At 45.7% G+C, this 26,303-nt stretch overlaps 1 protein-coding gene across 1 annotated transcript in view; it reads left to right on the forward strand.

The window, feature by feature from the left end:
- rrp12 (ribosomal RNA processing 12 homolog) overlaps positions 1 to 26,303 on the forward strand; it is a 103,405-nt gene that overhangs the window by 69,925 nt on the left and 7,177 nt on the right. The window contains exons 20-31 of the mRNA XM_068053245.1: positions 3,588 to 3,681; positions 4,475 to 4,633; positions 4,750 to 4,830; positions 8,578 to 8,683; positions 9,001 to 9,108; positions 9,535 to 9,692; positions 9,962 to 10,053; positions 10,978 to 11,133; positions 13,991 to 14,157; positions 14,545 to 14,652; positions 15,196 to 15,245; positions 15,856 to 15,919. Of these exons, the coding sequence (XP_067909346.1) occupies positions 3,588 to 3,681; positions 4,475 to 4,633; positions 4,750 to 4,830; positions 8,578 to 8,683; positions 9,001 to 9,108; positions 9,535 to 9,692; positions 9,962 to 10,053; positions 10,978 to 11,133; positions 13,991 to 14,157; positions 14,545 to 14,652; positions 15,196 to 15,245; positions 15,856 to 15,919 (1,343 nt within the window). The remainder of the gene's footprint in view (positions 1 to 3,587; positions 3,682 to 4,474; positions 4,634 to 4,749; positions 4,831 to 8,577; positions 8,684 to 9,000; positions 9,109 to 9,534; positions 9,693 to 9,961; positions 10,054 to 10,977; positions 11,134 to 13,990; positions 14,158 to 14,544; positions 14,653 to 15,195; positions 15,246 to 15,855; positions 15,920 to 26,303) is intronic.

Consider the following 26,303-nt stretch of genomic DNA (forward strand, 5'->3'; position numbering starts at 1 on the left):
CTGCACTTGGCCCTTCCCCCTGTATGCAGTGGCGTTTCAAGTGATCATTTCAATACTTCTTAAATATTGTGAGGGTTCCTGCCTCCACCACCCCTTCAGGCAGTACATTCCAACCACCCTCTGGGTGAAAAAATGTTTCCTCAAATCTCCCCTAAACCACCTGCCCCTTACCCTAAATCTATGGCCCCTGGTTCTTGACCCCTCTGCTAAGGGAAAAAGTTTCCTCCCATCTAACCTGTCAATGCCCCTCATAATTTTGTACACCACAATCATGTCCCCCCTCAGCCTTCTCTGCTCGAAGGAAAACAACCCTAACTTTTTCAGTCTCTTCATAGCTGAAATGCTCCAGCCCAGGCAACATCCTGGTGAATCTCCTCTGCACCCTCTCTAGTGCAATCACATCCTTACTATAGTGTGGTGACCAGAACTGTACACAGTACTCCAGCTGTGGCCTAACTAGCATTTTATACAGCTCCATCATAACCTCCCTGCTCTTATATTCTATGCCTCGGCTAATAAAGGCAAGTATCCCGTATGCCTTCCTAACCACCTTATCTACCTGTGCTGCTGCCTTCAGTGATCTATGGACAAGTACACCAAGGTTCCTCTGACTTTCTGTACTTCCTAGAGTCCTACCATCCATTGTATATTCCCTTGCCTTGTTAGCCCTCCCAAAATGCATCACCTCACACTTCTCAGGATTAAATTCCATTTGCCACTGCTCCGCCCATCTTACCAGTCCATCTATATCGTCCTGTAATCCAAGGCTTTCCTCCTCACTATTTACGACACCACCAATTTTCGTGTCATCTGCGAAATTACTGATCATAACTCCTTTATTCATGTCTAAATCATTAATGTACACTACAAACAGCAAGGGTCCCAGCACCGATCCCCGTGGCACACCACTGGTCACAGGCTTCCACTTGCAAAAACAACCCTCGACCATCACCCTCTGCCTCCTGCCACTAAGCCAATTTGCCAAATTACCCTGGATCCCATGGGCTCTTACCTTCTTAACCAATCTCCTATGCGGGACCTTATCAAAAGTCTTACTGAAATCCATATATACAACATCTACTGCTTTACCCTCATCAACACATCTAGTCACCTCCTCGAAAAACTCAATCAAGTTAGTTAGACACGAGTTCCCCCTGACAAAGCCATGCTGACTGTCCCTGATTAATCCCTGCCTCTCCAAGTGGAGATTAATCCTGTCCCTCAGAATTTTTTCCAATATTTTCCCAACCACTGATGTCAGACTCACTGGCCTGTAATTACTTAGTTTATCCCTGCTACCCTTCTTGAATAATGGTACCACATTCACTGTCTTCCAGTCCTCCTGTACCTCTCCTGTGGCCAGAGAGGATTTGAAAATTTGTGTCAAAACCCCTGCTATCTCCTCCCTTGCCTCACATAACAGCCTGGGATACATCTCATCTGGGCCTGGGGACTTATCCACTTTTAAGCCTGCTAAAATGCCTTTCAATGCTAATATGTTCAAGTATATCACAATCCCCGTCCCTGATCTCTACACCTTCATCGTCCTTCTCCATAGTGAACACAGATGAAAAGAAATCATTCAAAACCTCACCTATGTCCTCCGACTCCACACAAATATTGCCACGTTGGTCCCTAATGGGCCCTATTCTTTCCCTGATTATCCTCTTACCCTTCATATACCTATAAAACGCCTTGGGATTTTCCTTTATTTTACCCGCCAGTGTTTTTTCATGCCCCCTCTTCACTCTCCTAATTCCTTTTTTAAGAGCCACCCTACACTTTCTACACTCCTCTAGGGCCTCTGCTGTTTTCAGCGCTTGGGATCTGCCGTAAGCCGCCTCTTTTTTTTCTGATCCAATGCTCTATATCCCTTGACATGCAGGGTTCCAGGGCCTCTTAGTCCTACCCATCACCTTAACGGGTACATGTTGGCTCTGAGCTCTCACTATTTCCTCTTTGAATGACTCTCACTGATGTGATGTAGACTTTCCTACAAGTAGCTGCTCCCAGTCCACTTTGGCCAGATCCTGTTTTATCACCTGTGCTTATAACCTGAGACATTTTTAATATTTGTCAGTTCCGAAGAAGGGTCACTGACCCGAAACGTTAACTCTGCTTCTCTTTCCACAGATGCTGCCAGACCTGCTGAGTGGTTCCAGCATTTCTTGTTTTTATTCCTGTTTTATCATATTGAAATCGGCCTTCCCCCAATTCAGTACCTTTATTTCCAGTCTATCTTTGTCCTTTTCCATAACTGCCTTAAATCTTAGAGTTATGGTCACTATCCCTGAAATTCTCCCCCACTGATCCTTCTACCACTTGTCCAGCTTCATTCCCTAGGATTAGGTCAAGTACTGCCCTTTCCTTTGTCGGACTTTCTATTTACTGGCTCAAAAAGCTCTCCTGTATGCATTTTAAGAATTCTACCCCTTTAAGCCTTTTGCACTAAGACTATCCCAGTTAATATTGGGGAAGTTGAAATCCCCGACTATTATTACCCTATTATTTTCGCACCTTTCAGAGATGTCCCTACATATCTGCACCTCTATCTCTTCCTGACTGTTTGGAGGCCTGAGGTACACACCCAGCCAAGTGATTGCCCCCTTTTTTTTTTAACGTTCTACCCAAATGGCTTCATTTGAGGAACCTTCTAAGATGTCATCCCTCCTTACTGCAGTAATTGACTCTTTGATCAACAGTGCAGTGCCACCTCCTCTTTTAACCCCTCCCCTGTCGCGCCTGAAGATTCTATACCCTGGAATATTGAGCTGCCAGTCCTGCCCCTCCCTCAACCATGTCTCTGTGAAAGTAATAATATCATAATCCCATGTGCTAATCAACACCCTCAATTCATCTGCCTTACTAGTAAGACTCCTTGCATGAAAATAGATGCAATCTAACCTTGCATTTTTCCCTTGTACCTTACCAGGTCTACATTTGCTCTGCCTTCCCGGCAGACTCAGTTTCTGTTCTATATTACCTGCTACTGTACCTCCACTCTATATCCCACCGCCCTGCCAAATTAGTTTAAACCCCCCAACAGAACTAGCAAATCTCCCAGCAAGGATGCTTGTCTCATTCTGGTTCAGGTGCAACCCGTCCAACTTGTACAGGTCCCACCTTTGCCAGAAACAGACCCAGTGATCCAGGAGACTAAAGCCCTCCCTCCTGCACCATCTCTTCAGCCACACATTCATCTGCTCGATCCTCCTATTCCTATACTCACTAGCACGTGGCACCGAGAGTAATCCAGAGATTGCAACCTTTGAGGTCCTGCTTTTTAATCTACCTAGCTCCCTAAATTCTCGTAGCAGGACCTCATCCCTTTTTCTACCTATGTCGTTGGTACCAATGTGTACCACGACCTCTGGCTGCTCACCCTCCCCCTTCAGAATGTCCTGCAGTGCAGCCAGTGGTTTAATATTGGATATATTTACTGCAGTGTTGTTTATCAAAGTCACTGAGTAAGATTATTGTATCCATCACTAAATTAAAATTGAAATAATATTCCTTATAAAGATTAAAATTTAGAAGACGAGACTAAAATAAGACAGGTGTACTCTGAACTTTCTGGTTTCCTATAGGCTGTCGGTAATGGATCTGATGGTGGCGATGGCACCCATGGTCAATGAGCCCAGTATGAGTAACATTTACCAGACCATCCTCCCGTTCCTACAGGTAAGCAGTGATGTTACAGGCCTCTACTCGACGGGACCACAGGCACGCTGGCCACGTTATTTACCCAATATCCATGAATTGACCATGAAGTGGTCACGTTCAAAATGTGTTGGTGCAGCTGACCAACCTTTTGATTAGAGAGTTTTTGAGAGCAGGAGTGTTGTGCCACATAGAATTACTGGGACTTACTGACACTGGGGAGGACCGTGCACCCAGGGGCAGTGGGTTGAGTTCTGTTGAGACTGAGGTGGGGTCTCATTCGAGCCACATTTTTTGAGCACTGAGAGGAGTTCCTGGGATCTGAGCGGTTGGGTCCATCTCCTCGGATCCTGTAGAACTGCAGAGGCTTTGGAGCGTTGTGGAGGCAGAATCGTGCTGGTAACCTGCAGTGGGGGATTGTTCTGCTAGTCCTGTGTGGGACAAGGGCCAGGAAAATCAGACAGTCACCCTCAGCATCTTTTGAAGCATCATGTCTCAAAGGAAGGGGAGAAACTAAAGCATGACATGTTTCCATAAACTATTCCCATTATAACTATGGATGTGGGAACTTACAATAGAAATATAAAAACAAAGACTGAATACATGACTTCAAGTAGGGGCTGAGTTACACCCAGTGTATCCTGATCCAATTATTCATATAAATATAAAAATTAGGACAGAATGTGTGACTTAAAAATGAGTGAGGCCAGAATCGTGTGTGCTTTGATCCAATTGAATAATTGAATGGCCTCCTCCTGTTCCTGTGTGTGTGTGTGTGAGTAATCTGACTGTGTTGTTTGCCTTTCTGTGTCAGAGCAAAGACCACCGTATCCAGAAGAAGGCCTATCGGATTCTTGAAGAGATCTGTGGCGGGGAGGAGTCGTCGTGCAGGCAGTTTGTTCACAAGCATTTGGAGGAGTTGAAGCAGACGCTGTTGGGATCCCTAAAGAGTGCAACTTCTCCTGCAAAGCGGGTGAGTGTAACAGTGAAAGGAGCAGGACTCCTGTCTGTGGAAATAGGCTGTTGAGACAACTGCAGAGTTAACTGTTGGTTTCTGTGGTGGATCACTCTCATTTTCTCTCTCTCCAGCCAAGGTTAAAGTGTCTGATTCATATTGTCAAGCAGCTGTCCGTGGAACACCAGGAATTCATTGTAGCACTGCTTCCTGAGGTAGGACACAATCATTCATGAAACAGTTTCTTTCCCTACCAGTTTTCGGCTGACATACTGAGGGAGTGCTGCCTTTTGGGAGATATTGTCTTTCAGATTGAAGTGTTTCCCTGTTCAGTTGGTTGTAGAAGATCCCATGGGACTTCTTGAGGAACAGATTAATTGCTGGTTACTCCTGGTGCAATCTGTGGAACCTGGCTGCCACATTTCTCCGCAAAATGGCAGTTATTGTACTTAGAGGAGTTATTTGTGTGCAAAGTATCTAGCAGCTTTTCAAAACTGAAATAAAGAGAGGAGAAATATTAAATGAACTAATTAAACTCAGGATAAAACCCCTGGTCTGAACAGATTGGATCCACACATTTTAACAGAAGCTAGAGAATATACAAATTAGGAGCAGGAGTAGGCCACTCGGCCCTTCGAGCCTGCTCCATCATTCAATAAGTTCATGGCTGAACTGATTGCTCCACATTTCCACCTACCCCCGATAACCTTCCACCCCCTTGCTTATCAAGAATCTATCTACCTCTGCCTTAAAAATATTCAAAAACTCTGCTTCCACCGCCTTTTGAGGAAGAGAATTCCAACGGCTCACGACCCTTTGAGAAAAAATTTCTCCTCATCTCCATCTTAAATGGGTGATCCCTTAATTTTAAACAGTGACCCCTAGTTTTAGATTCGCCCACAAGGGGAAACATCCTTTCCACATCCACCCTGTCAATACCCCTCAGTCCGTTAACACCTAATCTGTACTAATGCTTTGTCTTTCAACACACCATTAACATATTGTTTGCCTTTGCTCCATGACCTTTTGGTCAGCTATGTGGCCTGGTCCAATCTAGACCTTGTCCTTTGTTATCTCTTGCCCCACCCCCACCTCACTTGCTTATAACCTGTGACTTTTCTAATATTTGTCAGTTCCGAAGAGGGGTCACTGACCCGAAATGTTAACTCTGCTTCACTTTTCACAGATGCTGCCAGACCTGCTGAGTGGTTCCAGCATTTCTTGTTTTTATTTCAGATTTCCAGCATCCGCAGTATTTTGCTTTTATTCCCCTCAGGATCTTATATGTTTCAATCCAGTCGCCTCTTACTCTTCTAAATTCCAGTGGATGCAAGCCTAGCCTGTCCAATCTTCCCACCCATTCCAGGTATTAGTCTAGTCAACCTTCCTAGACCAGTATTGTGTACAGTACTCCAGATGTGGTCTCACCAATGCCCTGAAGAGTTGAAGCATAACCTCCCTACTTTTGCATCCAATTCCCCTCGCGATCAACAGTAACATTCTATTAGCTTTCCTAATTACGTGCTGTACCTGCATACTAACCTTTTGCGGTTCATGCACTAGAACACCACTGGATGGTGTCGAGCTTCTTGAGTGTTGTTGGAGCTGCACCCATCCAGGCAAGTGGAGAGTATTCCATCACACTCCTGACTTGTGCCTTGTGCTTTGGGGAGTCAGGAGATGAGTTACTCGCCGCAGGATTCCTAGCCTGTGACCTGCTCTTGTAGCCATGGTATTTATATGACTACTCCAGTTCTGTTGCTGGTCAATGGGTAACCCCCTAGGATGTTGATAGTGGGTGTTTCAGCGATGGTAATGCCATTGAATGTCAAGGGGAGATGGTTAGATTCTCTCTTGTTGGAGATGGTCATTGCCTGGCAATTGTGTGGCGTAAATGTTACTTGACACTTATTACCTGGATATTGTCTACATGGACTGCTTCAGTATCTGAGGAGTCGTGAATGGTGCTGAACATTGTACAATCATCAGCGAACATCCCAGCTTCTGACCTTATGATTGAAGGAAGGTCATTGATGAAGCAGCTGAAGATGGTTGGGCCTAGGACACTACCCTAAGGAACTCCTGCAGTGATGTCCTGGAGCTCAGATGATTGACCTCCAACAACCACAACCATCTTCCTTTGCGCTAGGTATGTCTCCAACCAGTGGAGAATTTTCCCCCTGATTCCCATTGACTTCAATTTTACTAGTGCTCCTTGATGCCATACTCGGTCAAATGCTGCCTTGATGTCAAGGGCAGTCACTCTCGTCTCACCTCTTGAGTTCAGCTCTTTTGTCCATGTTTGAACCAAGGCTGTAATGAGGTCAGGAGCTGAGTGGCCCTGGCGGAACCCAAACTGAGGATCACTGAGCAGATTATTGCTAAGCAAGTGCCGCTTGATGGAACTGTTGATGACACCTTCCATCACTTTACTGATGATTGAGAGTAGACTGATGGGCGGTAATTGGCCAGGTTGGACTTGTCCTGCTTTTTGTGTACAGGACATGCCTGGGCAATTTTCCACATTGCAGGGTAGATGCCAGTGTTGTAGCTGTACTGGAACAGCTTGGCTAGGGGTGCGGCAAATTCTGGAGCACTGGTCTTCAGTACTATTGCCGGAATATTGTCAGGACCCATAGCCTTTGCAGTATCCAGTGCCTTCAGTTGTTTCTTGATATCTCGCGGAGTGAATCGAGTTGGCTGAAGTCTGGCATCTGTGATGCTGGGGACTTCAGGAGGAGGCTGAGATGGATCATCAACTCGGCACTTCTGGCTGAAGATTGTTGCAAATGCTTCAGCCTTATCTTTCGCACTGATGTGCTGAGCTCCCCCATCATTGAGGATGGGGATATTTGTGGAGCCACCTCCTCCAGTTAGTTGTTTAATTGTCCACTACCTTTCAAGGCTGGATGTGGCAGAACTGCAGAGCTTGGATCTGATCCGTTGATTGTGAGATCGCTTAGCTCTGTCTATCTTATGCTGCTTATACAGTTTGGCATGCAAGTAGTCCTGTGTTGTAGTCTGACCAGGTTGACACCTCATTTTGAGGTATGCCTGGTACTGCTCCTGACATGCCCTCCTGCACTCTTCATTGAACCAGGGTTGGTCTCCTGGCTTGATGGTAATGGTAAAGTGGGGGATATGCCGGGCCATGAGGTTACAGATTGTGGTTGAGTACAATTCTGCTGCTGCTGATGGCCCACAGCACCTCATGAATGCCCAGTTTTGCATTGCTAGATCTGTTCGAAATCTATCCCATTTAGCACGGTGATAGTGCCACACAACACGATGGAGGCTATCCTCAATGTGAAGGCGGGACTTCGTCTCCACAAGGACTCTGCATGGACAGATGCATCTGCAGCAGGCAGATTGGTGAGGATGAGGTCAAGTATGTTTTTCCCTCGTGTTGGTTCCCTCACCACCTGACGCAGACCCAGTCTAGCAGCTATGTCCTTTCGGGCTCGGTCAGTAGTGGTGCTACCGAGCCACTCTTGGTAATGGACATTGAAGTCCCCACCCAGAGTACATTCTGCACACTTGCCAGCCTCAGTGCTTCCGCCAAATAGTTGAGGGAAATAAAATAGATGCATTTAAGGGAAGGTGAGATAAGCTTGTGAGGTAGAAAGGAATAGAGGGTTATGCTGATAGTTAAATGAGGGAGGTTGGGCATGGACTGGTTGGGCGTTTCTGTGCTATATATTCTTTATAATCATTTGGTACTATAGAAATGGAACTAACTGGATCACGTCAGAGATCGATCCCATGTTCTCGAGCTATGCTAGTTCCATGTCATAGTACTGAAATCCAGGTTGAGTTGCAGGAATCAACAGTGGGTAATTAATGCAGAGTGATATTAACACTGGCACCACTGGACAGGGCGACTGTTTCACAATGTTGATGGTTGCAGATGATGGATGTTTAACGTGCCACTGAATTATTTCTGAAACCCTTTTCATTTGAAGGTTATAATCTGCATGAAAGAAGTTTCCATCGGAGCTCGTAAAAATGGCTACTCTTTATTGGTGGAGATTGGACAGGCTTTTTTGAGATTCTACGACGATACAAGGGGTGAGTTTTTATCCTCAGTTGCAACCGTCCCTCGTCGCAAATAATTTCTGCATTGCTTCTTAAATTGATGCTGATTAAATGTTGCAGTGTCTGCGGCGGCATGGGGAGCCTGCGGCGGCATGGGGAGCCTGCGGCGGCATGGGGAGCCTGCAGCGGCATGGGGAGCCTGCGGCGGCATGGGGCTCTGAGGTTTGGGGTGATTTTAGAACTTCCCCTGAGCCCTGGTGATGCACCGTGTAAATATGATGGTTCTGAGGAGGCAGAGGGTGAAAGCTTTTGATGTGTAAAATTGCTAACATGTTCTGTTTGTTTTGTAGAAGCTGTTAGCCAGTATCTGGCACTGGTTTACGCTGGTTTAACCGGTTCCATTACCATGATCAGCTGCACTGTTCTTGCACTCACTCGTCTAGTGTTCGAATTCAAAGGTACAGAACCAGAGAATGTAATTAAACAATTATCAGGAGCACTACCCAATCTGTTCTAGTCTGATCTATCCCAATCCTTCCCTCCTGTCCTTATTGTGTATCAGTGAGAGAATTCTGCCAAACCATTATCCGTCCTGTTTATGGGATGGTTCTCGGTGTTGGAATGGTCCAGCTACTTGCCCTGTGTCCTATGCGATGTGCTCCCTGACATTAGAGGTCGATCTCAGGTGCTGCGTGAAATGTTCATTGGTGTGACTGGTGGGACCTGTCCTTCCCTGGAGCAGAAGGGGATGTTGGGTTGTTGTGTGTGAGTGGAACAGTGGTTGGGAAATGGAAAAGATCCACAGCAAGTGGCAGTCAGAAGGATCTGTTGGCGCTCGCACTGAAAGGGACTAAAGATTCTGCTTTTCTCTCCTTCGCCCTTAGATAAAATGGATGTGTCCACTATTGAGCAGCTGCTTCAGCATGTCTGTCTCCTCCTCCAATCCAAAACACGTGATGTGGTCAAATCAGCCCTGAGTTTTATTAAAGTTGTTCTGTTCATCATGGATACGAGGGTTCTGGCTCAGCAACTGCAGCACCTGGTGAGTGACACCACTCAAGCACTGTAACCCAGCGACTCGCCACTCATAACTCACCATTTCACCACCGTAACTCGTCATCTCGTGTGATTGCACATTAAAGAAACTGTAACCATTCTCATTTCCTCCTTTCCCCTTGCTCCCCCTTTGCTCCTCCTCCCTTCACTCCTGCTCTCCTTCTGTCCCCCTTGCTCTCCATTGCTGCTCTCCTTCCTCCCCCTCCCCTCTCCCTCAAGCTATCGTGCTCTGAATTATTCTTCTTTCACTGACAGATGGAGAGTATTAGTAGCATGCGGGATGATATGAGGCGGCATTTCCGTGTGAAATTGAAGAATATCTTCACAAAATTCATACGCAAGTTTGGGTGAGTGCAGGAATGTTACTGCAGGAATAATTTCCCTGCTGACAAAAGGTGAATGTGGTTTCACAGTTGCTCCAATAACTTTGTGGGCCTGGGAGGATTCGCATCGTAGAGGTCCTGAGGTCAACTTGTGAAATTGGTTTAAATGAAGGCTCCACAAATTAAACATTTGCTCCAGAGATGCTGTGCATTTCCTGATCTTTCTGCTTTTATTTCAGTAGATCTGTGGGCCAGAAAACGGGGATTGTGGAAACTCTCACCCCTCCCTTCCACACCCCTCCATCCTACTCTTGCATTTTGCAGAACCCCCCCGCCCCGTCACCGCCACCTGAGCCATTCTTGACCCTCACCATCCTGTCTCCCCCTCTTAGTCTTTGGGCCCATTGCTGCTGGTCGAGCCTAAGCTGAGTGTCAGTGAGCAGAGCCCTTTGATTTACTATTGATGGTAACTTCCATCATTTGATTGGTGAATAGGATGAGGATGGTCATTGGCCAGCTTGGATTAGTTCTGTTTCTTTGTTGGGTAAATGCCAGTGTTGGAGCAGCTTAGCTAGAATTGATACTGAAAAATTCTCACAAGTCATTCTGCTAGGCTGCTGGTAAAACCCAGAGCCAGGAGTCTCTGATCTCTGCTGGGCTGCTGGTAAAACCCAGAACCAGGAGTCTCTGATCTCTGCTGGGCTGCTGATAAAACCCAGAACCAGGAGTCTCCGATCTCTGCTGCGCTGCTGGTAAAATCCTGAGCCAGGAGTCTCTTGAGCTCTGCTGGCAAAAGCCTAAATGGGTTGCTGCTTTTTGCTGAATGATCTGTACACTCGCTGTAGCTCTGTTTTGTGAATCTCCTTTGAGATTGCGAATTTGAGATCTAACATTAGTTGATCTGCTTTGGTTTGCTTTTCATCCACATCCCTCTTCCCAACCCTCCAGATTCGAGATGATTGACAGCATGGTTCCAGAGGAGTACCACAGAGTGCTTGTCAACATTCGCAAAGCAGAGGCACGGAATAAGAGGCAACGGGCTCTGAAACGAGGCGTGAGTAGATCGGAGTGTGAGGAAGAAACTCCAAAACAGACTGGGGACAGGTAAGGAGTAAAATAATCTGGTAGGAGTGAGTGACCACAGCACGGAGCTCAGAGGATCTGAGGTTTCCTTCACATGGAGTAATAAAAGAAAGATTTGCATTTCTATAGAGCCTTTCACAAAATCAGGACATTCTAAAGCACTTTACAGTCAATTAAATACAGGGTGGTAAAAACAAGAAATGCTGGAACCACTCAGCAGGTCTGGCAGCATCTGTGGAAAGAGAAGCAGAGTTAACGTTTCGGGTCAGTGACCCTTCTTCGGAACTGAAAAATATAAGAAAAGTCACAGATTATAAGCAAGTGAGGTGGGGGTGGGGCAAGAGATAACAAAGGAGAAGGTGTAGTTTGGACCAGGCCACATAGCTGACCACAAGGTCACGGAGCAAAGGCAAATAATATGTTAATGGTGTGTTGAAAGACAAAGCATTAGTACAGATTAGGTGTAAATACACTGAATATTGAACAGCAGCAAGTGCAAACCTGAAAAAAACAGTGGGTAAGCAAACTGAACAAACTAAGATGAAACGAAATAAATGCAAAAAAAGATTGTAAAAAATGTAAAAAAGAATGTAGAAAAAAGGAAGAAAAAATAACTAAAAATGAAAGTAAAATGGGGGGCTGTCATGCTCTGAAATTATTGAACTCAATGTTCAGTCCGGCAGGCTGTAGTGTGCCTAATCGGTAGATGAGATGCTGTTCCTCGAGCTTGCGTTGATGTTCACTGGAACACTGCAGCAATCCCAGGACAGAGATGTGAGCATGAGAGCAGGGGGGAGTGTTGAAATGGCAATCAACCGGAAGCTCAGGGTCCTGCTTGCGGACTGAGCTCCCCATTTTACTTTCATTTTTAGTTATTTTTTCTTCCTTTTTTCTACATTCTTTTTTACAATTTTTTTTGCATTTATTTCATTTCATCTTAGTTTGTTCAGTTTGCTTACCCACTGTTTTTTTCAGGTTTGCACTTGCTGCTGTTCAATATTCAGTGTATTCACACCTAATCTGTACTAATGCTTTGTCTTTCAACACACCATTAACATATTGTTTGCCTTTGCTCCGTGACCTTTTGGTCAGCTATGTGGCCTGGTCCAATCTACACCTTCTCCTTTGTTATCTCTTGCCCCACCCCCACCTCACTTGCTTATAATCTGTGACTTTTCTTATATTTGTCAGTTCCGAAGAAGGGTCACTGACCCGAAACGTTAACTCTGCTTCTCTTTCCACAGATGCTGCCAGACCTGCTGAGTGATTCCAGCATTTCTTGTTTTTATTTCAGATTTCCAGCAACCGCAGTATTTTGCTTTTATATTAAATACAGGGTGGTCACTGTTGTAATGTACCAAATGGAGCAGCCAATTTGTGCACAGCAAGCTCCCACAAACAGCAATGAGGTAACGACCAAATAATCTGTCTGTGACATTGAGAAATAAATATTGATAACTCAATATCGTGAGCAAAAGGAAATGTGCAAGGACTGAGAATAGCTTCAGAGATGGTTCTGCCCGTGTGCGCGCACACAGCCGCCATGCTTTGGGATGGTGAAATGATTCTATTCAGAGTTAGAACTTGTTGCCTTCTCTCAAGTGGACTGCAAACCTCCCCAGACATCAGACAAACTCCCCTGCTCATTAATATACTGCCATTGGATCTTTTAGGTTCACTTGAGAGGCTGACCGGGCCTCTGTTTAATGTCTCATCCGAAAGCCAGCACCTCTAACAATGCAGCAGCATTCTCTGACAGTGCAGCTTTCTCTCTCTCCGTACTGTTATATAGGAACATAGAACTTACTGTTCCTCCAACGGTGCAGCATTCCTTCAATGCTATCCCTCTGACATTGCGGCTCTCCCTCAGTACTGATCCTTCGACAGTGCAGCACTCCCTCAGTACTGACCCTCCGACAGTGCAGCACTCCCTCAGTACTGATCCTCCGGCAGTGCAGCACTCCCTCAGTACTCACCCTCCAACAGTGCCGCGCTCCCTCAGTACTGATCCTCCGATGGTGCAGCACTCCCTCAGAATTGATCCTCCGACAGTGCAGCACTCCCACAGTACTGATCCTCCGACAGAGCAGCACTCACTCAGTACTGACCCTCTGACAGTGCAGCGCTCCCTCAGTACTGACCCTCTGACAGTGCAGCGCTCCCTCAGTACTGACCCTCTGACAGTGCAGCACTCCCTCAGTACTGATTCTCCGACAGTGCAGCATTCCCTCAGTACTGACCCTCCGACAGTGCAGCACTCCCTCAGTGTCAGTCTAGATTTTTGTGCTCAAGTATCTGGACGGGGCTGAACCTACTACATTCTGACTTTGAAGTGAGAGTGCTCCCCACTGAGCCACGGCCGATGCGAGCCTTGCCTGGCTTCTCTCTAGGTGAATGCAGCCTTTTTTGGAAGATAATGGAAGGTATCTCGTGTAAATAGGGTATTTAGTTTAGTTTTAGTTTAGAGATACAGCACTGAAACAGGCCCTTCGGCCCACCGAGTCTGTGCCGACCATCAACCACCCATTTATACTAATCCTACACTAATCCCATATTCCTACCACATCCCCACCTGTCCCTATATTTCCCTACCACCTACCTATACTAGGGGCAATTTATAATGGCCAATTAACCTATCAACCTGCTAGTCTTTGGCATGTGGGAGGAAACCGGAGCACCCGGAGGAAACCCACGCAGACACAGGGAGAACTTGCAAACTCCACACAGGCAGTACCCAGAATTGAACCCGGGTCGCTGGAGCTGTGAGGCTGCGGTGCTAACCACTGCGCCACTGTGCCGCCCTATTTAATCTGTTCCAATATAACTCAGGGTGGTTTGAGATTAGAGGCTCAGTTTGTTGGTTTGGTTTTTGCTCCAGTATTGAAGAGATTCTGGCTGAGACTGATTCTGAAGACGAAGGAAATGAGAAAGGAGAGAAAACAACAAAGAAGCGAATGGTCCAGAAGAACAGTGCATGGCTGAAGGAAGGAGAAGAGGACGAACCCCTCAACTTCCTGGATCCAAAAATGGCAATGAGAGTCCTGGGTAAGAATACACGAAAGAGGCGCAGGACTAGGCCATTCGGCCCCTCATGCCAGCGATGTCATTCAGTAAGATTATGGCTGCTCCTTGCACCCTATCCCCATACCTCTGTAATCTCCTAGAGTCCAAAAAGGGCAGGAGGTTAGGTGGGTGGGGCAGGTGAGTGCTGGAGGAAAGAGAGGGGGAGGTAATATTGGAGGGAAGTGGGTATTGGGTCTTTCTGTGGGGTGGCTGCAGGAGCACTTTGCTGTTCTGCATTCCCAGATTGCTGTTGTGGGTGTGAGAGGCTGGTCTTGGAGCAGACAGGGTGATAAATTCTCAGGGAATCGAGGCTGTGACGTCAACTTTCATTCCACCTCATTCAGTCTTGAATCTTCTTTTGTTTTGCAGCCACTAAACCAGAACTGAGGAAGGAAACAAACATCAAACATGATTTCCCAGTAATGTCAGATGGCCGATTGGTCATCAGTGAAGGGGCAAAGAATGAAGAAATAAACGGTGAATATTCCGGATGTTCCTGCTCACTCCATACGTGAAGCCCGGCCTGAGGATTCCCCCTCCACCCCCTCCGAGGCCTCTCCCGCTGCCACTGCTCAGCCTGGCCTGAGGTCCCTCCTCTGGGCAGCCTGACCCGAGGTCTTGCCCTGCCAACCCCAGTCAGTGTGACCCGAGGTCCTCCTCTGGACAGCCCTTTACTCTAATTCACCAATTCTGCAAACAAACTCCAACAGTGATTTTTCACCATGGCTCAGAGAGCTCTTGAAACAGGAGATGTACAGCAGGTTAGTCAATGTGCAGAATGGCAGAAACCTCCTGGTGTTTCTCGCATTTTCTGTCATTTAGACTCAGACTCCCACATTTCCCCACCTGGAGGGGGTGTGCGACACGGGGTCTCCTGGTCTGGGTGTGGGGGTGGACATGGTATCTCCGTCAGTGGAGGCTATCAGGTCTCCTGGTGGGGAGTGACGACCGCAGTCACTCATTGGGTTGGTTGCTCTGAGTTAACCTGAATGATGTTGATGGAAATTCATTTGTTAACAGAGTCCGATGATGAAGCGAATGAAATCTTAGAGGAAGTTGGTGTGAAAACTGTGAGTGTTTCTCCCCATTTCATCAGAGCCTCCTTCTCACTATCCCTGTGCGGAGTGACAGTGAGACCTTAAACATCAGCTACCCGGCACTTCAGCACCATCACTGCCTCAATGCAGCCTTGATATCCATCGTTTCCCCCCCAGCCTCTGCCTGTCACCCCCTCCCACCCCCAGCCTCTGCCTGTCACCCCCTCCCACCCCCAGCCTCTGCCTGTCACCCCCTCCCACCCCCAGCCTCTGCCTGTCACCCCCTCCCACCCCCAGCTTCTGCCTGTCACCCCCTCCCACCCCCAGCCTCTGCCTGTCACCCCCTCCCACCCCCAGCCTCTGCCTGTCACCCCATCCCACCCCCATCTGCAGCCTCAGCCTTTGCCTGTCACCCCCCGACCCTCAGCCTCTGCTGTTACCCCCTCCACCCTCAGCCTGTGTTTCTCCCCCACCCGCAGCCAGCCTGCCTGCCTGCCTGCCCCCAGCCTCTGCCTGTGTTTCCCCCACGTACCCCCCAACCCATAACCTGCTCCCCACATGCCCCCTCTCCCTACTCCCGCAGCGGCCAACGCCTGTCTCTCACCCCAATTTTAATTATTGTTTTCAATTTGTGTCCGTATAGAAGACTGCACAGAAGCGAAAGTTTAAAAGTGCTGATGATATGCAGATGGATTCATGCTATAAAGGTAGGTGGAAAATTCTCCCCACACCCCTTTCTGTGGTGTAGTATAGTGTTCACTCCCTATTTTCCTCTAAGAACATAAGAAATACGGGCAGGAGTAGGCCATAGTGCGCCACGCGGCTGCTCTACCATTCAGTAAGTTCATGGCTGATCTTTGACGTCAGTTTGGTGAGTGAGGGAATTAGGCGCAGTGAGAGAAAAGGTGCCGTTCTGATCTTTTACAAGAGGAGCAGACTGAGAGAGGGAGCGAGAGACAGCGAGACCTGAGGTCTAGAGGCTTAAGTACCTTTGTGAACTTTTCTAAGTCTTAAAGTGAAGGCAGACTCAAAATACCTGTTGAACGTCACCGTTGAGTTTTACAGTTTCTTTTTTCTCTAAACTAGGAAGTAGTTGAAACTCGGACTGAGGATATATAGTACTATAGTAAATTTATAGCTTAACTAGTTAAACTACTTAATATACCTACACATATTCAGTGATAATTCAAAACTTGAAACCCTAATTAGTTAAATAGAACAAAATAGACATGGCTGGGCAGGTGATGTGTTGCATCTGTAGCATGTGGAAGCTGGTGGACACCATTGTGATTCACAGAAAACTCATCTGCAGTAAGTGTCGACAGCTTGAGGATCCTCAGCTCAGAGTTGATGAGCTGGAGTCCGAACTTCAGACACTGCAATGTATCAAACAGGGATAAAGTTACCTGGACGCTTCGTTCCAGGAAGCAGTAACGCCCCTTAGGTTAAGTACATTAGATTTGTGATCAGGGACAGGAGGGTGTGACTGCGAGTGAGGCAGGTATGGGGTTCCAGAAGGTAGCACTGGAGGAGGTATGAGGTTCTTGCAACCTGTCTGGACGAGAGCAGGGAGGCTGAGCACACTTACCGTGGTACAGGGGGAGGAGTACAAAGGAATGTAGTGGTGGTAGTGTAGGGGAACAGTATAGAATAAGTCCCAAAGGCCGTGTTGCCTACCCGGTGCCAGGGTTTAGGACTTCTCGGGGCTATCCTGGTCTACGTGGGTACCAACAACTTAGGTAGTACTAAAAGAGAGGTTTTGCTAAGGAACTATGAGCAACTAGGGGATAAATTAAAAAGCAGAACCACAAAGGTGATGATCTCTGGATTACCACCTGAGCCTCACACAAATTGGCGTAGGATAAATAGGATTAGAGAGTTGAATGCGTAGCTCAAAGATTGGTGTGCGAGAAATGGGTTTTGATTCATGGGGCATTGGCACCACTACTGGAGAAAGAGGGAACTGTACTATTGGGACAGGCTTCACTTGGACCATACTGGCGAATCGAAGAACGAGGGCTGTCGAGAGGGCTTTAAACTAAATAGTCGGGAGGGTCTTCAGGTGAGGGGAAATTTACAAAGTGAAGGAAAGGACAAAGCAAAAGTGCAGGGTAGCAATATGGGTAATGATGACCAGAGTGTGACAGGAAGGGACGGAGCATACAAACATGAGTGTACCAGCAAATGGGGTCAGAGTGGGGGAAAATTGTTAAAAGACAGAATTTAAAGGCTCATTATCTGAATGCAGGCAGCATTTGTAACAAGATGGATGAATTGATAGCGCAAATCGAAATAAATGAGTATGATACGATAGCCAATCCAGAGATGTGGTTGCAAGGTGACCAAGACAGGGAACTGAATATTCAAAGGGATTTGAAATTTCAAAAGGATAGGAAGAAAGGAAAAGGAAGTCGGGTAGCTCTTAATGAGATCAGTACAGTGGTGAGAAATGATCTTGCCTCGAAAGATCAAGATGTAGAATCAGTTTGTTTGGAGATGAGAAATAACAAGCAAAACAATGCACTGGTGGGAGTGGTTTATAGACCCCCTGTAGGACAGAGTACAAATCAAGAAATCATGAGGACTTGTAAGAAAGGTACTGCAATCATCATGTGTGATTTTAATCTTCATATAGAAAAGACAAATCAAATTGGCAAAGGTAGCTTTGAGGACGAGTTCATAGAGTATATTCAGGACAGTTGTTCAATAATATTGTGGAACCAACCAGGGAACAGGCTACTTTAGACCTGGCAATGTGTAATGTAACAGGATTAATTAATACTCAGCAGGTCTGGCAGCATCTGTGGAGAGAGAAACAGAGTTAACGTTTCAGGTCTGTGACTGAAGTTCTGATGAAAGGTCACAGATCTGAAACGTTAACTCTGTTTCTCTCTCCACAGATACTGCCAGACCTCCTGAGTATTTCTAGCACTTTCTGTTTTTATTTCAGATTTCCAGCATCTGCAGTATTTTGCTTTTATTTTAGGATTAATTAATGATCTCATGGTAAAGGATCCTCTGGAAGAGTGATCATAGCATAGAATTTAACATCAGTTTGAGAAGCATGGTTCTGAAATTAGTGTCTTAAACTTAAATAAAGACAATTGCAAAGGTTTGAAAACGGAGTTGGCTAAAGCAGACTGGGAAAATGGGTTAAAAGGTAAGGTGGTATATGAAGTGCCACATAACAGGCTTGTCAGCAAAGTTAGAGCCCATGGAATAAAAGGGACAGTAGCAGCATAGATACAAAATTGGCTGAATGACAGGAAACAGAGAATCTTGGTTAATGGTTGTTTTTCGGACTGGAATAAGGTGTATAATGGCGTTCCCCAGGGGTTGGTATTAGGACCCCTGCTGTTCCTGACACACATTTAGCGCAAAGGAAGATGGTTGTGGTTGTTGGATGTCAATCATCTGAGCTCCAGGACATCACTACAGGAGTTCCTCAGGGTAGTGGCCTTGACCCAACAATCTTCAGCTGCTTCATCAATGACCTTCCTTCAATCATAAGGTCAGAAGTGGAGATGTTCGCTGATGATTGCACAATGTTCAGCACCATTCGCGACACCTCAGATACTGAAGCAGTCCGTGTAGAAATCCGTGTAGACAATATCCAGGCTTGGACTGATAAGTGCAAGTAACATTCGCGACACACAAGCGCCAGGCAATGACCATCTCCAACAAGAGAGAATCTAACCATCTCCCCCACTATCAACATCCTAGGGGCTACCATTGACCAGAAACTGAACTGGAATAGCCTTATAAATACTGTGGCTACAAGAGCAGGTCAGAGGCTGGGAATTCTGCAGCGAGTAACTCACCACCTGGACTCCCCAAAACCTGTCCACCATCCACAAGGCACAAGTCAGGAGTGTGATGGAATACTGTCCACTTGCCTGGATGGGTGCAGATCCAACAACACTCAAGAAGCTCGACACCATCCAGGACAAAGCAGCCTGCTTGATTGGCACCCCATCCACAAACATTCACTCCCTCCACCACCAACGCACAGTGGCAGCAGTGTGTACCATCTACAAGATGCACTATAGCAATACACTAAGTCTCCTTAGACAGCACCTTCCAAACCCGCGACCTGTACCAACTAGAAGAACATGGGCAGCAAGTGCATGGGAACGCCACCACCTGCAAGTTCCCCTCCAAGTCGCACACCATCCTGACTTGGAACTATATCGCCGTTCCCTCACTGTTGCTGGGTTAAAATCCTGGAACTCCCTTCCTAACAGCATTGTGGGTATACCTACCCCACATGGACTGCAGCGGTTTAAGAAGGAAGCTCACCACCACCTTCTCAAGGGCAATTAGAGATGGGCAATAAATGCTGGCCTGGCCAGCGACACCCACATCTCATGAATGAATTTTTTAAAAAAAATTTAATTAATGACCTCGACCTTGGTGGGCAGGGCACAATTTCAAACTTTGCGAATGATACAAAACTTGCTAGTATTGTGAACTGTGAGGAGGATCGTGTAGAACTTCAAAAGGACATAGATAGGTTAGTAGAATGGGCGGACAAGTGGCAGATGAAATTTAATTTAGAGAAGTGTGAAGTGTTTCATTTTGGTAGAAAGAATGCGGAGAAACAATACAAAATTAGGGGTGAAATTCTAAAAGGGGTGCAGGAGCAGAGGAACCTGGGTGTATATGTGCAAAAATCATTGAAGGTGGCAGGACAAGTTGAGAGAGTGGTTAATCAAGCATATAGCAACGTAGGTTTTATCAATAGGGGCATAGAGTACAAAAGCAAGGAAGTTATGATAAACTTGTATAAAACACTGGTTCAGCCTCAACTGGAGTATTGCGTCCAGTTCTGGGCACCACACTTTAGGAAGGATGTGAAGGCGTTAGAGAGGGTGCAGTAAAGATTCACAAGAATGGTTCCAGTCTTCACCTGAAAAGGACTGGGACGAATATTCTTGTAGGAATGTTTGGTAGTGCTGTTGGGGATGGTTTAAACTAATTTGGCAGGGGGATGGGAACCTGAGCGCAGTCTCAGATAGGACAGTTTCAGGGTAGGGAACGGGAGGCAGAAAATTAGCGAGTGACTCAAAGACAGAAGAAGCAAAGATTAAAAAGCACAAGAATTTGGCAGTGTTAAAAGGTATTTATTTAAATGCAAGGAGTATAGCAAATAAAGCCGATGAGCTGAGGGCTCAGATAGACACATGGCAACATGATATCATTGCTATAACGGAAACTTGGCTTAAAGAGGGGCAAGAATGGCAGCTCAACATCCCTGGATATAGAGTTTTCAGTGGGGATAGAGAGGGGGTTAAAAAAGGAGGGGGTGTAGCATTATTGGTTAAGGAATCAATAAAAGCTGTGAGGAGGGATAATATGCTAAATGAATCATCAAGTGAGGCCATATGGGTTGAGCTCAGAAATTTAAAAAGGGGCACCCACACCACTAGGAGTGTACTATAGACCCTCAAATAGTGGGGAGTGTGAAATGTTAGATACAGTAAGCATAATGAGAGAGGAAGTACTAGAGGGTCTGACATCCTTGAAAGTGGATAAATCACCAGGACTGGTTGGATTGCAGCCCAGGTTGTTAAAGGAAGACAGGGAGGAAATAGCGGATGTGCTGAGGATCATCTTCAAATCCTCACTGTGGGGTGAGGATTGGAGGTCTGCACACGTTGTACCATTGTTTAAAAAGGGTGCGCAGGATAGGCCAAATAATTATAGGCCAGTCAGTCTGACCTTGGTGGGTAAGTTATTCAAATCAGTTCTGAGAGACAGGATAAACTGCCACTTAGAAAGGCATGGATTAATCGGGGATAGTTAGCATGGATTTGTTAAGGGAAGGTCATGTCTCACTAACGTGATTGAGTTTTTTGAGGGAGTAACAAGGAGATTTGATGAGGGTAGTTCAGTGGATGTGGTCTATATGGATTTTAGTAAGGCATTTGACAAGTTTCTGCATGGCAGACTGGTTAGAAAAATGAAAGCCCATGGGATACAGGGGAATGTGGCAGGTTGGATCCAAAATTGGCTCAATGACAGAAGCAAAGGGTAGTAGTCAATAGATGTTTTTGTGAATGGAAAGCTGCTTCCAGTGGCGTTCCACAGGGCTCAGTGTTGGGTCCCTTGCTGGTTGGGGTATATATTAATGATTTGGACTTAAATGTGGGAGGCATGATTGAAATTTGCTGATGACTCAAAAATTGACCGTGTAGTTGATAGTGAAGAGGATAGCTGTAGACACCAGAAAGATATCAATAGTTTGGTTGAGTGGGCGGAAAAGTGGCAAATGGAATTCAATCCAGAGAGGTGTGAGGTTATGCAGTTGGGGAGGGCAAACAAAGCAAGGGAATACATAATAAACGGGAGAATATTGAAAGGGGTAGAAGAAGTGAGAGACCTTGGAGTGCATGTCCACAGGTTCCTGAAGGTGGCAGGAACACATCTGATGAAAGGTCACAGACCTAAAATGTTAACTCTGTTTCTCTTTCCATGGATGCTGCCAGAGCTTCTGAGTATTACCAGCACTTTCTGTTCTAAATTCAGTAGATGTTGTGTATTTGGATTTCCAAAAGGCATTCAATAAGGTGCCACATAAAAGGTTACGACACAAGAGCTCATGGTGTTGGGGGTAACATATTAGCATGGATAGAGGATTGGCTAACAGGCAGGAAACAGACAGTCTGGATAAATGAATTATTTTCAGGTTGGCAGACTGGAATGAGTGGGGTGCCACAGAATCAGTGCTGGGGCCTCGACTATTTACTATTTTTATGACTCGGATGAAGGAACAGAGTGTATTGTAACCAAATTTGCTGCTGATACCAAGATATGTGGGAAAACAAGTTGTAGGAGGTTACAAAAAGTCTGCAAAGGGATATATATTGTGAGTGGGCAAAAATTTGGCAGATGGAGTATAATGTGGGAACATGTGAGGTTATCCACTTTGGTTGGAAGAATAGAAAAGCAGAATATTATTTACATGGAGCGAGGGTAGAGAATGCAGTACAGAGGGATCTGGGTGTCCTGGTACAAAAGGTTAGCATGCAGGTACAGCAAGTAATTAGGAAGCCAGTCGGAATGTTGGCCTTTATTGCAAGGGGGATGGAATATAAAAGTAAGGATTTTGGTCTCCTTATTGAAGGAGGGGTATACTTGCATTGAAGGCAGTTTAGAGAAGGTTCACTAGGTTGATTCCTAGGATGAAGTTGTTGTCTTATGAAGAAAGGTTGAGCCTGTACTCATTGGAGTTTAGAAGACTTGAGAGGTAATTTTATTGAGACATACCAGATCTGAGGGGACTTAACCCTCATAGGGGAATCTAGAACTAGGAGGTGCAATTTCTTCTATTAGGGTCGCTAATCTTCAGAATTCTCGACCCCAGAGAGCAGTCGAGGTTGGGTCATTAAATATATTCAAGGCTGAGTTAGACAGATTTTTGATCTACAAGACAGTCAAGTGTTATGGGGGGCAGACGGGAAAGTGGAGTTGAGACGACAATCAGATCAGCAGGCTTGAGGGGCTGAATGGCCTACTCCTGCTCCTATTTCTTATCCTCTAATTTTACAGGGGATACAGGAGCAGAGGGACCTGGGGGGTATATGTGCACAAATCTTTGAATGTGGCAGGGCAGTATGAGAAAATGGTTAAAAGGGCATATGGGATCCTGGGCTTTATAAATCGAGGCATAGCTTACAAAAGCAAGGAAGTTTTGGTGAACCATAGAATCACAGAAAGTTCACGGCACAGAAAGAGGCCACTTGGCCCATTGTGTCTACACTGGCTGAAAAACGAGCCACCCAGTCTAATCCCACCTTCCAGCATTTGGTCCGTAGCCCTGCAGGTTACAGCACTTGAGGCACATATACAGACACCTTTTAAATAATTGCAGGGTTTCTGCCTCTACGACCCTTTCAGGCAGTGAGTTCCAGATCCCACCACCCTTTGGGTGAAAACATTTTTCATCTCTCTCCTAATCTTTCTCCCAATCACTTTAAATCTATGCCCCCTCGTCACTGACCTCTCTGCTAAGGTGAATAGACCCTTCACCTCCACTCTATCCAGGCCCCTCACAATTTAATACATATCAATCTGATCTCCCCTCAGCTTTCTCTGTTCCAAGCAGAACAACCCCAGCCTATCCAATCTTCCCTGATAGCTACATTTTTCCTGTCCCGGCAACATCCTCAAAATCTCCTCTGTACCCTCTCTATTGCAATTATATCATTTCTGTAATGAGGTGACCAGAACTGCACACAGTACTCAAGTTGTGGCCTAACCGATGAGTTATACAGTTTCAGCATAACCTCCCTGCTCTCATATTCTATACCTTGGCTAATAAAGGAAAGGATTCCATAGGCCTTCTTAACCACCTTAGTGACCTGTCCTGCTACCTTCAGGCATCTGTGGACATTCACTCCAAGGTCCCTCACTTCCTCTACGCCTCACTATTCTCCCATTATTCCGTGTATTCCTTTGCCTTGTTTGACCTCCCCCAATGCATCACCTCACACTTCTCCAAGTTGAATTCCATTTGTCACTTTTCTGCCCATCTGACCAGACCATCAATATCTTCCTGCAGCCTACAGCTATCCTCCTCGCTATCTACCACACGGCTAATCTTTGTGTCATCTGCAGACTTCTTGATCATGCCCCCTACATTTACGTCCAAATCGTTAATACACACCACAAAAAGCAGGGGACCCAGTACTGAGCCCTGTGGAACGCCACTGGAAACAGCCCTCAAGTCGCTAAAACACCCATCAACAATTGCCCTTTGTTTCCTGCCACTGAACCAATTTTGTATCCACCTTGCTGCATTTCCCTGGATCCCAGGGACTTTTTTTTTAACCAGTCTTCCATGTGGGACCTTGTCAAAAGTCTTGCCAAAATCCATGCAGTCCACATTAATTGCACTACCCTTAACAAACCTCCTGATTACTTCTTCAAAATATTCAATCAAGTTAGTCAGACAAGATCTTCCCTTAACAAATCCATGCTGACTATCCTTGATTAACTTGTGCCCTTCTAAATGACAGTTTATCCTGTCTCTTAGAATTGATTCAAATAATTTGCCCACTACTGAGTGACTGACTGACTAGCCTGTAATTATTCGGTCTATTCCTCGCTCCATTTTTAAACAAACGTACAATGGTAGCAGTCCTCCAATCCTTCGGCATCAAACCTGTATCCAGATATCCAGTGAGGACTGGAACATGATGGACAGACATTCCACTATTTCCTCCCTGGCATCTTTTAACAGTCTTCGGCACGTTTCATCCGGCCTTGGTGATTTATCGACTTTCAAGGATGCTAATCCCATAATACGTCCTCTCTCCCTATGTTGATCACATCCAATACTTCACAACCCTCTTCCTTAACTACAATATCTGCATCGTCCCCCTCTTTTGTGAAGACAGACGCAAAGTATTCATTAAGAACATAAGAACTAGGAGCAGGAGTCGGCAATTCAGCCCCTCGAGCCTGCTCTGCCATTCAGTACGATCATGGCTGATCTCATCTCGGCCTCAACTCCACTTTCCTGCCCATTCTCCATAACCCTTCAACCCATTACTAATTTAAAATCTGTCTATCTCCTCAAATTTACTCAATGTCTCGGCATCCACCGCACTCTGGGGTAGTGAATTCCACAGATTCACGACCCTTTGAGAGAAGTAATTTCTCCTCATCTCTGTTTTAAATCTGCTCCCCTTATCCTAAAACTATGATCTCTCGTTCTAGATTGCCCCACCAGAAGAAACATCCTCTCTACGTCTACTTTGTCAATCCACTTAATTACCTTATATACCTCAATTAGATCCCCTCTCATTCTTCTAAACTCTAGAGAGCAAAGGCCTAAACTTCTCAATCTCTCTTCATAAGACAAACCCCTCATCTCTGGAATCAATCCAGTGACCCTCCTCTGAACTGCCTCCAATGCAACTACATCCCCCTCAAGTAAGGGGACCAAAACAGTACGCAATACTCCAGGTGCGGTCTCACTAATGCCTTGTACAGTTGCAGCAACACTTCCCTACTTTTATACTCTTATTCCTTTAGCAATAAATGCCAAAATTCCATTTGCCTTCCTTATTACCTGCTGCACCTGAAACTAGTTTTCTCGATTCATGCATGAGGGCACCCAGATCCCTCTGCACCAAAGCACTTTGAAGTTTCTCTCCATTTAGATAATAATTTGCCTTTCTATTCTTCCGACCAAAATGGATAATCTCACACTTATCCACGTTAAACTCCATCTGCCAAATTTTGTCCCATTCACCTAACCTATCCATATCCATTTGTAAATTTCTTATTTCTTTGTTGCAACTTACTATCCCACCTATTTTAGTGTCATCTGCAAATTTGGCTATAGTATCTTCTATCCCTACATCCAAGTCATTAATATAAAGTCATAAGAACTGTACCAACAATGTCCACCCCGACAGATAGGTTACCTTTTTGGCCTTTTATGGGCCCTACTCTTTCGTTGGTTATCATCTTACTCTTAATGTATTGATAAAACATCTTTGGGTTCATCTTGATTTTGCTTGCCAATATTCTTTCATGCCCTTTCTTAGCTTTCCTAATTTCCTCTTTGATTTCACCTCTCCACTTTCTATACTCCTTTTGGCTTTCTGTAGTATTGAGTTCTCTGTGTCTGACATAAGCTTACCTTTTCTGCCTTATCTTACAATATACGCTGCTTGACATTCATGGGGCTCTAGATTTGGCTGTCCCCCCCCCCCCCCCCCCTTTTTCTTTGTGGGAACATGTTTACTCTGAACCCCTTGAATCTCCCCTTTGAATGCCTCCCACTGTTCTGACACTGATTTACCTTCAAGTAGCTGTTTCCAGTCCACTTTCACTAAATCACTCCTCAGTTTAGTAAAATTGGCCTTGCCCCAATTGAGAACTCTAACTCCTGTTCTATCTCTGTCCTTTTTCATAATTATATTAAAACTGACTGAATTATGATCACTACCACCAAAATGCTCTCCCACTGCCACTCCTTCCACCTGCCCATCTTCATTTCCTAAAACTAAGTCTAAAACTGCACCCTCTCTTGTTGGACTTGCTACATACTGGGCAAAAAAGTTCTCCTGAATGCAC

This window comes from Heterodontus francisci, chromosome 20, assembly GCF_036365525.1.
Source record: "Heterodontus francisci isolate sHetFra1 chromosome 20, sHetFra1.hap1, whole genome shotgun sequence".
Classification (NCBI taxonomy): domain Eukaryota; kingdom Metazoa; phylum Chordata; class Chondrichthyes; order Heterodontiformes; family Heterodontidae; genus Heterodontus; species Heterodontus francisci.